This window comes from Triticum aestivum, chromosome 1A (genome assembly GCF_018294505.1).
Source record: "Triticum aestivum cultivar Chinese Spring chromosome 1A, IWGSC CS RefSeq v2.1, whole genome shotgun sequence".
Classification (NCBI taxonomy): Eukaryota; Viridiplantae; Streptophyta; class Magnoliopsida; order Poales; family Poaceae; genus Triticum; species Triticum aestivum.
Window position 1 is genome coordinate 76,605,902 of NC_057794.1, and position 11,303 is coordinate 76,617,204.

An 11,303-nucleotide genomic window follows, 5' to 3' on the forward strand; every position below is an offset into this window, starting at 1 on the left:
CCAAAAGCCTTGAAGAGTGTAACATCCACATTAACTATAATTGCATTTGCCGGCGGAACCCATCTGACAGGAGACACTGGGCATCATGCCTTGAAAACATTTACAGCCTTACCACAGTTCTGGACAATCAAGTCGACGTAAGCCATTGCTTTCTCAGCCACATTGCGAGGATGCATGTGGGCATTGTTATTTCTTGCATCACTCCGGGCCTCCCAAATATGCCATATTGTCAGCATTAGGGCCGTGACATCGAGAGAACTCGCTTGATAAAGGAAACCAAAGATCCACTGCGGTAGTGTGAACAAGTTCTCTTCAACGTGGATGGAATCCATATATCTACTTCATCTCTTGACAGATATGACGAGCGGACTGACAGAACATGAATAGATGATTCGTCGCTCCTCCCTGCTACAAAGAAAGCACACACCAACGCCTATGACATAGCGCTGTAGAAGCTGGCTGCCTGTAGGCAAACAGTCAGAGGGCGAGTCTCCACATAACGATTTTCATCTTCCTGGAAGCATCGACTTTCAACAATGATTGCATCGTTTCTCTTCATCATTAAAGGTTGATGGCATACCTTGTCCATCACCGTTACGTGAAAAGAAAATCAGACTTGGCCAACCACAGGGCTATATCTTACGGAAAATCTTTCTGTGTGCTTCTCCTAACTCTTTTTTTTTTCAAAAATAGCTCACCATTCTGTCGAATGGTCTTTTTTACTCTTTAGCGGTACCCTTGTTTGCGCTGGTCAACTTGGCGGTCAAGCCAACTTGCCGTGCGCCGATGCTCCGCTGCTGCCAGCTGTGAAAGACAGAGTGAATGGAAGTGAAAAGTAACTCGGTTCGTAGAGGCGGGTGGCTGGGACTCGATCCTACGTGTGTGAGCCCGGTGTTGATGCACCACAGAGCAGAGGGCGCCCGTCACGTGCTTTCGTAGGCTCGGTCCACCGTCCACACACCGGCTCTGCCTCGCCCCTCAAAAAGCTGGCCACCCTTTTGTCTTCTTCTCACGGAGAGAGAGAAAGAGAGAGAGAGAGAGAGAGAGAGAGAGAGAGAGAGAGAAGGGAAGGGAAGGCCGCCCGCCGAGCGACGACAGCCCAAGCAAAAAGGCGCGGAGCCGAAACTTGCATTGCAAGGAGAGAAGGCCCTCGCCGCCCACCTCCCCCTCGGGAGGCTGGCCATGGCGGAGGGGGAAGAGGAGGCGCCGCGGCCGCAGCCGCGGCCGACGCTCGCCCTGGAGGCTTTCCGCGACAGGATCGTCCAGGCGGTGAAGGAGAACCGCGTCACGATGATCGTGGGGGGCACCGGATGCGGTAATTAACATCTCCTCCTTGAATTCTGATTTCCTCTGGCGCTAGTACGTGAGGATTTTGGAGCAGAGTTTCGGCCGGATTGGGAACAACTCCAGAGCGATTGAACCTTGGTCTCGGGGACCTTGCTCTCTTCGCAGTTTTAGGGGAAGTGGATGACGAAGACGGCAGGGGTTTTGGGCCGGGATGGTGCTATATTTGTCTCGGTCGATGGCGACCCTTCTTCTACGAATTTGCCTCGGATTTCCATTTCCTTCCTATTTTGATTTCCCATTTCCCATGTGGAGTTGCTGAACAGAGTTTCAGTTCAGATTTGTTCATTGATTGTTGCGTCCGCTTGTTGGAGATTTCGTGGAACACTCTGTTTGAGGGGTGCAGCTACATGCGTCGCTTCAAGTTTCATGGGGCTGATTTCATCCATATGGCTTCTCCCTTCACTTGATGCCAAGTTTCCGATTGCTTTGTTTACGCCAACACATTCAGTCTAAATTTTGACATATTCTGTCTTGGGCTCGGATGTAAATTTCGGCCTAATTCTTATATATTGATAATGGATATGGTCGCTTGTTTATCTCATTGCAGGAAAGAGCTCCATGATCCCCCAATTTCTTCTAGAAGAAAATATGGAGCCCATTATGTGCACACAGCCTCGGAGGTTTGCGGTGGTAGCCATTGCTCAAAGGGTGGCTCATTCTCGCAAGTCGATGCTAGGACAAGAAGTTGGATATCATATAGGCCACCCAAATATGAAGAATCTTACCTCAACAAGGTAGCTCCTCGTTGTGAATCAGTGGCCCCACTCCCTAATATTAGGCAGATATCATTAGAATGTTCCTTCTACTTCTGCGTTGATCTCGACAGACATTATTGTGCAGGATACTTTAGCTTAGGCAGCCCCATCATATATACTCCTGAAACGTGTACTACCTAGAGGAAGCATTTCAGCAATCTTTTGCATTTTGTCAAAAAATATTAAAATGTCATATAGATAAGTGGTCCGGATCTTGCAATGTCCAGGACCACATCCTTATGGGTACCAACTGCATTGCTATAATTATTCTACCATCTGATTATTGTCGACTATCTAGGATCTGAAACTTTCGCACTTCACCTGATACTGCTGTCTGCTGCAACTTGCAAGTGTGACAAGTGACATTCTCAAGACACAGGACAGGGGATCAGTCCATGTCTTAGCCTTACATTACATGGCTTCATGCTATAGCTGAAACTAGAGTGGATCTTTGTTATCTTGATACCAAAAAACCACTGTATTGACATAGAATGCTTAGGAGCCTTATAGAAATCAGTCCGACTATCTTCAAAGCTGAACTGCAGGCAGTATAGATTGGTCTGGGTTGGTGGACCCATGACAGCTGAAAATGGAAATCATGCTATAGACATGTATTCCTTCAATCCTTGTTGTTCATTAATTTTTGATATCTCCCTTATATATATGAATTGTGCATGCACTTTTCATAGAAGTCATGCAGACATGCTTTACCATTCATAGCTATATCCAGTTATCCATGTGCATTAATGAGTTTGTTCAATTCCGGCTTTAGATTATATTGGCAATTCAATGCCTATTATTCCAAAATAAATAATCTATATGCATATATAAATAAATTATATTGCTTCTTATCTTTTAGGCTTGTAGTACCTGTCAGTTTGGAGTGTCATTCTTACCAAAAAAGATATACATAATGTCAGTTTCTTCATCTCCATTACACTGAAGAGGTAGGAGATGATTTGGACAGTTAACCTGCAGTTCAGTTATGTTGGGAATGCCACCATTATGACATCTTAATCTCTACTTCGAGCTTATTTGACTCGAAATTTCCAATTTTCCATCACATAGCCTTCTAACTTATTTGAAGTATCTTAATTACCTGAATCTCATGATCCATTCTTACCGGCTTGACAATATATGGTAAATTGTTTGTGCTGCATTGCTATAGATTGACTTTTTAGACTTGTTTAATGTATGGATCAGGTCAAAAATTGTTTTCAAAACAGCTGGTGTTATGCTAGAGCAAATTCGTCAACACGGCATTGATGCATTGCAATATAAGGTTATCATTCTTGATGAAATTCATGAAAGGTCTGTGGAATCTGATCTTGTCCTTGCTATTATCAAGCAGTTTATGATGGAAAAGAGTGACTTCAAGTAAGTACTCTGGTAACAAGCATTGGTACATTCTATCAATTTTTTTAATAATATTGATGGTTTCTGTCTACTGCAGAAAATGATCTTAACTCCTTCCTGCTGATTGCTAATACATATTATGTCACTCTTCACATAGACTGGTTTTGATGTCTGCCACTGTTGATAGCACGCGGTACGTTGAGTACTTTAAAGATATTGGAAAGGTTGAATTGATTACCATCCCGAGCATCCCATGCACTAACATGTTCCAGAGAAAAGTCCATTATCTTGATCAGGTATATACAGATTCTTGCTCTAAAATGAAGTGAATTATCCTCGTTCACTGTCCCTAATATATCCCTTGTTGCATGATGTACCTTCTAATTTTCAATGTCTGATTACCAAACATGCTATAGTTTATTTTGTAATCTTTGTCTCATATATTTTAGAATTTTACAACGGATTTTAATCATTCTGATATATTGCATAGCCATTTTAACATATTGTAGCATTACACCATAACATGCCAACTTATTTCTATTATTATTATTGCTGCTATCACTAACAGAAAAAATGATAGTAGTAGTACTATAGCAGTGGTGGTAGTAGTACTATATACTAATAATAATTAGGTGTTCATTACCTTTCCTGGTCCCTGTTTGTTGTTTGTTAATTTTTCATACAATCAATACATTAGGTTCACCCCTTCAGCCCTTCTACTTTGCTCCCCTACTATTTTCTTATTACCTGATGCAACGGAATGCAGATCGATAACATGCTGAAGATGGATTCTGAATCATTCTCGACAAAGTATTGTGCTGGAGAAGATTTTAAAACAGATGCTATTCTTAATCCTGACGTGTATCATCTTATCCACACGTTATTGTTGCACATACACCAAAGTGAACCAGATACTGAAAGGAGTATTTTGGTTTTTCTTCCTACATACCATGCATTGGAGCAGCAGTGGGCTCGGTTGTCTGGTTGTTCAACTTTCAAAGTACATATTCTTCATCGCAGCATTGACACAGATGAAGCTTTGGAAACTATGAAGGCCTCAGAGTCTTGCCGAAAGGTACAAGTTGTTACATTCCAATTTAACTTGGTACAACTGCATCTTTTCTACCTGGAATACTTGTTCCTACTTTAAGCTATATGTGTGGTGTTAGTAGCGTAATGCACCATTTATGTAACATAGGAGTAGGGTACATATTCTATGGAGTATTTATGGAACTGAATTTGATGATTGAAACCTTGATACCATGTGGAATAGCAACTTGTGTATTCCAATGTTCTTTAGGCCAAGTACAATGCACAGGTGGTATGTAGAGTGTACCACAAACAGGAAGCCCAGACCATCTCTAAGATATAATATCACTATCATTATTTGCTAAATGCCATTGTATAGTTGCAATGGCTCATTGCTATAACGACATTTCTCTCCATTTTCCTACAATCGTTCGGCAACATATGATTCCAATTTTGTTTATTTTTCCATCATTTCCTTGTGACCAGGGACCACTTTTTCTGGGGGGATAATAACATCGAAAATAAATAAATTCTGATTTTGGGAGGTGGTGTGCTGGAGGACCTTTGTTTAGGACATCGTAGCATCCAGTATCTTTAACCCCCTTCTCTCGTTTGGAGTTGCTAATCATCATCATCATTAGTAAGTTTGGAACAAAATTGGATCAATATAATTCATAGAGATTACATTTATACGGTAGCTAGTTTGAGGATCTTTTGGATCACAGGAATCACCCAAAAAATCAATCTTAGAGGTTTTTCATAGATCACTAAACCTAGCCATATGTAGCATAGCATCGCATGGGGCAAATTCTACAGGATAGATCCGTTCATAGGGTCTAAGCACGTGGGGAAAATTCTACAGAATAGATCCATTCAGATGGGGCAAACATAAAACTAGCCATAAGTTTTGTATTTGACCCCTAAAGTTTGCATCGTAGCACCTGTTAGGCTGTTACCCTCTCTCACTTCACATTTTCTGAACACGGAACCGTATTTTGATCCTTGGCCCCAAGGGCACCGGCATGGCTGCCCCCTACTGTTATTAGTCTGTAAATCGTCTATGGTAACCACATAAGTTTATTTGAGGGGAGGGAACCACGCAAATTTCAATTTAGTGCACATAACAGGATGCATGGGAGGCGAAATTTAGCATGGATACATAAAATGTTTACATAATTGGAGCAATGTCCTCTTATCTTGTAATTTAACAATCCTTCCACGGACTCATTCAAATATTTTAATTGCAGGTTATACTGGCGACAAACATGGCCGAATCGTCTGTCACTATTCCAGGAGTTGCTTATGTTATTGATTCATGTAGATCATTGCAAGTCTATTGGGACCGAACCAGGAAAATCGACTCAACTAAGCTTGTATGGATTTCCATGTCCCAGGTTAGTATCACAGATATACTGATGCTATTCACTTTTAACTTACTTTTGACCCTCATGTTGAAACTAGTTATAACTTTTTTAGGCTGAGCAGCGGAAAGGAAGGACAGGCCGAACCTGTGATGGACAGATTTTTCGCTTGGTAACAGAGCCATTTTACAACTCTTTTCCTGATCATGAAAGCCCTGCCATTTCAATGTTATCCTTGAGAGACCAAGCACTCATGATATGTTGTGCAGATTCCATAGCTATGAATGACGACCCCACTGGTAATTCTTTCTCTGCAATTCCACTAATCTTGCTTGATGTTTCTGTGCTCGGATTATAACAGTAAAATGAACCGCCTTTGCATCACTGTGATTCACACAGCCAAGGAATAGTGAACTATAGGAGCAGTTCTCAAATTCTTTGACATTGATGCACCCACCTCACTTGTACCTATCTTAAGAGTTCAGTATCATCTTTTTTTTCAAGTTTTAAAAATAACTTAGTCATTGAATTAAGAATTCCTGTTTTGATTCTCATTATGTTTACTACTCGTATTTAAATATTTTACCAGTGTCCCTAAGTGCGTATTTTTTTAACACCTTGTACATCCTTTGATATATAGATGGGGAGTGCTAAATTCTGTAAAATTTGTTACGTATATTTTCGAGAAAACGTAATGCTTGCATCTCGATAAATTGGATAGTTATAAAGTGTATTTACAAGCCCGGGTGAGTGAGGTTACAATAGTGTGCAAAGAAAATTAATGGAAATTTGTTACTGAAGTTAAAAGAAACACCAAATACTTCTCTGTACAAGTTAGTAAGATCTTAAAAACCTTAGTACATGCATTTGAAAACAAAACATATTTGGGTATGTGGGATCATTCATTACTATACACTGTCACTCTTCTTCGTATATATCTATATTAAGGTAATATTCTCACTAACAGTCACTTGTTGGCAGTGCTGCTGCAAAAAATTCTCAATCCACCGGAATCCAGTGTTATTAAAGATGCACTAGATACTCTTGTTCAAATTGATGCATTTCAGCCAGCATTCCCTGGAGGGTATCATCCCAGATTTTATGGCTATTTGCTCGATAGTTTGCCGTTATCATTTCATGCTTCTGTTCTTACCCTGAAATTTGGTGAGATGGGGTATCTCCATGAAGGAATCCTGATAGGCATTATGTTGGACATTCAACCACTTCCTGTACTGCAACCTTTTGGTGATCAAGCATTGGTATGTTCTAGTTACTTCAAATGACATGCTTGTATCCCCGTGTTCTTTTAGTTATGTATCCTACTTTCTGTTTTACAGCGCAAGAAGATTAGAGATGATTATTTTGATGAACGTACCTTCCAAAAAATTGGCAAGAAGGAAGCTACACTCATCGCAAATCTCCGGGCATATCAGTTTTGGCAGCGTATGTTTAAGGTACATCTTGTCTTATCTGTAATAAAATACCATGTGCATATATGTCTTGGACATTTTTGGGAGTTGATTATTTTTAAATTTGTAATCTTAACTTTCAAGTCCTTTTTAGTAACAATTACACGCTCATTCTGTTTTTGTACCATCTTTTTCTGGTAATACCTTTCCTAATACTCCCTCAATTCCTAAATATTTGTCATTTTAGAGATTTCAAATGGACTACCATATACGGATGTCTATAGACATATTTTAGAGTGTAGATTCACTCATTTTGCTCCGTATGTAGTCACTTGTTGAAATCTCTAGAAAGACAAATATTTAGGAACGGAGGGAGTAGATGACTATTTCTAGGATACTATATCATGGCCCTTAAGTGAATATTATTATTGATGAAAAAATGTATATATTTTTATTTGGATTCTGTTAACACTATTTATTTTTCACCAAAGTTACATATTCTAATTTTTTTCAGGATAAGTTTCGTCTGGAGTACCTGACAAATGTCTCCAAGAACCAAGAATCAAATGCATGTGAGATCTTGAAAGTTGAACAAGAATGGTGTAGATTACACAATCTCGTGCTTAAAGCACTTAACAACATCTCCAAAATTTGTATGTCCTTTAACTTGCGATAAAAAGTTTCTGAAGTGTATTTTGATTGCAAAATTTGCATCTATTGATGTGTGTCAGGTACTCTAGCATTATCATGGTTTTCCACTAAAAGTTTGAAAATGTGTACATAAGATGGTGGAAAGTGTTGCCTGCTGTAGCCTACTGTGTTATACATCAGCTTTTTGTGTTGCAATAAAAAATTAAAATATACATAGTTGGTGTGAGGACCTACTCGTAGAAGTGCAAATATCAAAATAATTTTCCAAGAATACAATATATGGACATTTCTTGGTAACTCACTCTTTTGAACAGATGATGATATTATGAGCACACTGCACCGATTTAGGCCTCAATTTCTTCTGGAAATCAATCCTCCAAAGTACCTTCAGACCTCTGAATTCCACCATGAATGTCGTGATACTGAATTGCCGGAGCCAGATCATATGACTTCACTCCCGTTGGAAACTGACAATTCTCACTTAGATTCACAGAGGTGTGCTGCAATCCCTTATATTTCTGCAACTGATTTTGGAGCCACTGACATTGTTAATACCCTCATGAAGGTTACTGAAAAGGTGTGTTGTATTATATCAATTGTATGCATTGTCAAGTTACCTGTATATATGACATAAAGTAGTATAAATATAATGCTTCTTGATTGGTTCACAGATGAAGATAGAACTTGCAGAGACGTGTGTGGACTACCATGATGGATCTAGTGAAACATACAGAGGACCTCTTAACAATTTATCCAATGCCTCGAAACGAGCATGCAAGTTCTTCCTCACATTAAAGGTGAACTGTTGCATTCTTTCATGCTATTATCACCTGCCCTTTTTTCCCAGCGCGTCATTTGCAGGATATATACGTTATTTGGTTATTTTTCTATGTGTTGAGTAAGATCTTGATGAAGGATTGCCCTAATTTCATATCTTAAATTGTAGTAACCACAATTTATGCGACATAGTACATCATCTTATAGCCAGCCGGATGCAGACCAACTGAACTCCAAACCTACATCCTCAATATTCTACTGCAACTACTTGATACACTTTTCCCTGCCTCAGCGAAGGACTTAACATATTCTTTCATTGTAATATTAAATGTAACTCATTGATGACACTAGGAATAAAATGGTTGTAACAGGTCAAATGGCATTGACAGCAGTGATACTGTGCCAACATGCATTTCATTAAAGTTATATCTAACTAATACTAACTGAGAACTGAGCAGTAGCCTGACTGGAGTCTGAATCCCGTCGGGAATGAATTTCCGGTATCTCGCCTGGGTGGGCTCTCTCTTAATATATTGTCCATGGCGGTCCTCGCCCATTGTATCTCACTTTTTATATCTACCTAACTGCATGTATATGTTAACTTGGTATTTGGACAACTCGATGGGTATGAATTAACATTTTTGCTTTTGATATGCCGTTCCTTTGATCAGGGTTGTAGAAATGGCGACTCTTGTCCATTTGCACACAATCTTGGCTCTTTGAGCTCTTCATCTGTTACTTCTAAAATGAATCCAGAAGATCCACCATGGCCGCAGGCTGACATAAGTTGGAGGAAGTTAGTGACTGGAGGTGAAAATGGTCACATTCTTGTCGTGAATGACAGAACTCTGAAGTTTTCCTCTCAACTTCATAACATGGTTGACATTACACCTGATCTGCATTTGGCTGAGCGTAATTTAGTTGCAAACAATCTCAGAATAGTCCAGAATGTCGCTGATCCTTCTCATCTAACTATTGGAGATGAACATGAACTACCAGTTCCTTGGACGAGACTAAAGCGAATTATTTTGGTAGATGATTATGATTCTGGTGAAACACTCAACCACCAAGTCTTGCAGAAGTTCTTTGAGAATATTGCCATCAAGATATTGTCAGGACCATTATCTAGTGTGCAGATCATCTTGATCATGAGTAACACAAAGTTTGTTAAGATACAGGTACGCCATTTCTTAAGTTGTATCAACACCATTACAGTGAATAAATCTACTGGATCTATGTGTCTTGTTTTGCATGTCTAGTGGTAGTTTATTTACTGTATTTATTTTCTGGTACATATGGCCTGTTTAACATCTATGAATAACCTTCAGAATCTCATCTTAGTCAACAGGCAACATTATTACATTACATCAGTCCACTGCTAAAAATGACAGACATTGGCTGCTGTTTTTTTATAGGTGGAAAAGTTGGCAAGGGAGTGTTTCTTCATTCTTGGTGAATCATTCCTGTTAAATGTAGCGCCTCTTAAGTGGTCACCGATCATGGGCATCCGTCAACTAGATGGGCAGGTAGCAGGACGAGTTGCTTACGTTTTCAACATGCATCCTCCTTCGGGGGCGGGCATTCGGCGGGGCGATTTTGCAACACAACAGAGCGCCAAGTCCTCTGCAGAAAGCTAGGTCAAATCGTTAGCTTGGTCATACGCATTGTAATAGCTAGGTCGAACCGTTTTGCAAGTTGTAAGTAGTTCTTTGATCAGGTCACCTTGTACAGAAATATTATGGCAGAGTAGCTACGATGGGTACAGTAAGCACTGTTGCGCTGCAACTGCAAACTTGGGTTTAAATGTCGTCGCTGCTCTAATTTTTGTTAGACGTCCAATTATCATGGAAGTGCCTTGAAAGTTGTTATATGTTCATTTGGAGAGTGCCTCCAAGGCATGGAATCCCACTCTATGTGATAACCATTATATAACTATGTCAATTCGGTTTTGCCCTGGACGACTATGTCAGTGGCTGACCCGGCCAAGGTAAGTGAGGGCGGTTTTAAGTCGCCTACTACAGAACACCTTGGATACTCTACCGTGTTGTAGCGAGTCCTTGTGCAAATGCAAGAACATGAAATATATCAAAACTTCAAGAAACAACAGGAGCAGATCAACTTGGGGGAGGGGTGCATGAAACTTAGTAACGAAGAAGCTATATATACCGGATCAAACAAGAAACAATATATATGTACCCATACGAACGCACACCAGTGATCCCGAGTACTAAAGAGACCAAGTAATTTCTTGCTTGTACACAAGAAATAAATAGCACATATATCCGTTCATTGTGTAAGTCTCGTAACAAAAGAATCCGTTCAATGGGAACTATGTATATAACCACGCAGGAGAGCATACATAGAAATGATATTAAGCCTAGAGGTAAAGTGCATCTCAAATGCTAGTACAATAGAGCTATATACCAGTCTAAGACAGCATGGAAAATTTCCCCACCCATAGCACGTCCTTGTAGCAAGGGTGGTAAGTAAACGATCCTTTGACATAGAAAGCATCTTGCACGGGGTCTCTTAAGAGCTCATGTGAGTCGCCTAGGTACTGCATCCTCGACATGTCGAGATAGTACACTACTACTGCCCAATCAAGTACGAGGATGAGT

General features: G+C 40.0%; 1 protein-coding gene across 2 annotated transcripts; it reads left to right on the forward strand.

Annotated features, from left to right (window-relative positions):
* The first annotated feature begins 1,031 nt into the window (after positions 1 to 1,031).
* Positions 1,032 to 10,562, forward strand: LOC123097878 (zinc finger CCCH domain-containing protein 4). 2 transcript variants are annotated; one of them, XM_044519748.1, is made up of 14 exons: positions 1,032 to 1,315; positions 1,895 to 2,081; positions 3,306 to 3,479; positions 3,616 to 3,754; positions 4,225 to 4,533; positions 5,735 to 5,881; positions 5,964 to 6,147; positions 6,830 to 7,107; positions 7,186 to 7,302; positions 7,772 to 7,910; positions 8,223 to 8,485; positions 8,580 to 8,705; positions 9,357 to 9,863; positions 10,101 to 10,562. In XM_044519748.1, the coding sequence occupies exons 1-14, from the start codon at positions 1,183 to 1,185 to the stop codon at positions 10,320 to 10,322; spliced, it is 2,925 nt and encodes a 974-aa protein (XP_044375683.1). In that variant the 5' UTR covers positions 1,032 to 1,182; the 3' UTR covers positions 10,323 to 10,562. The 2 variants fall into 2 exon arrangements, with proteins under 2 accessions (XP_044375683.1, XP_044375736.1); XM_044519801.1 differs by lacking the exon at positions 1,032 to 1,315 and having other exon boundaries at positions 2,040 to 2,081; positions 3,556 to 3,754.
* The last annotated feature ends 741 nt before the right edge of the window (positions 10,563 to 11,303 follow it).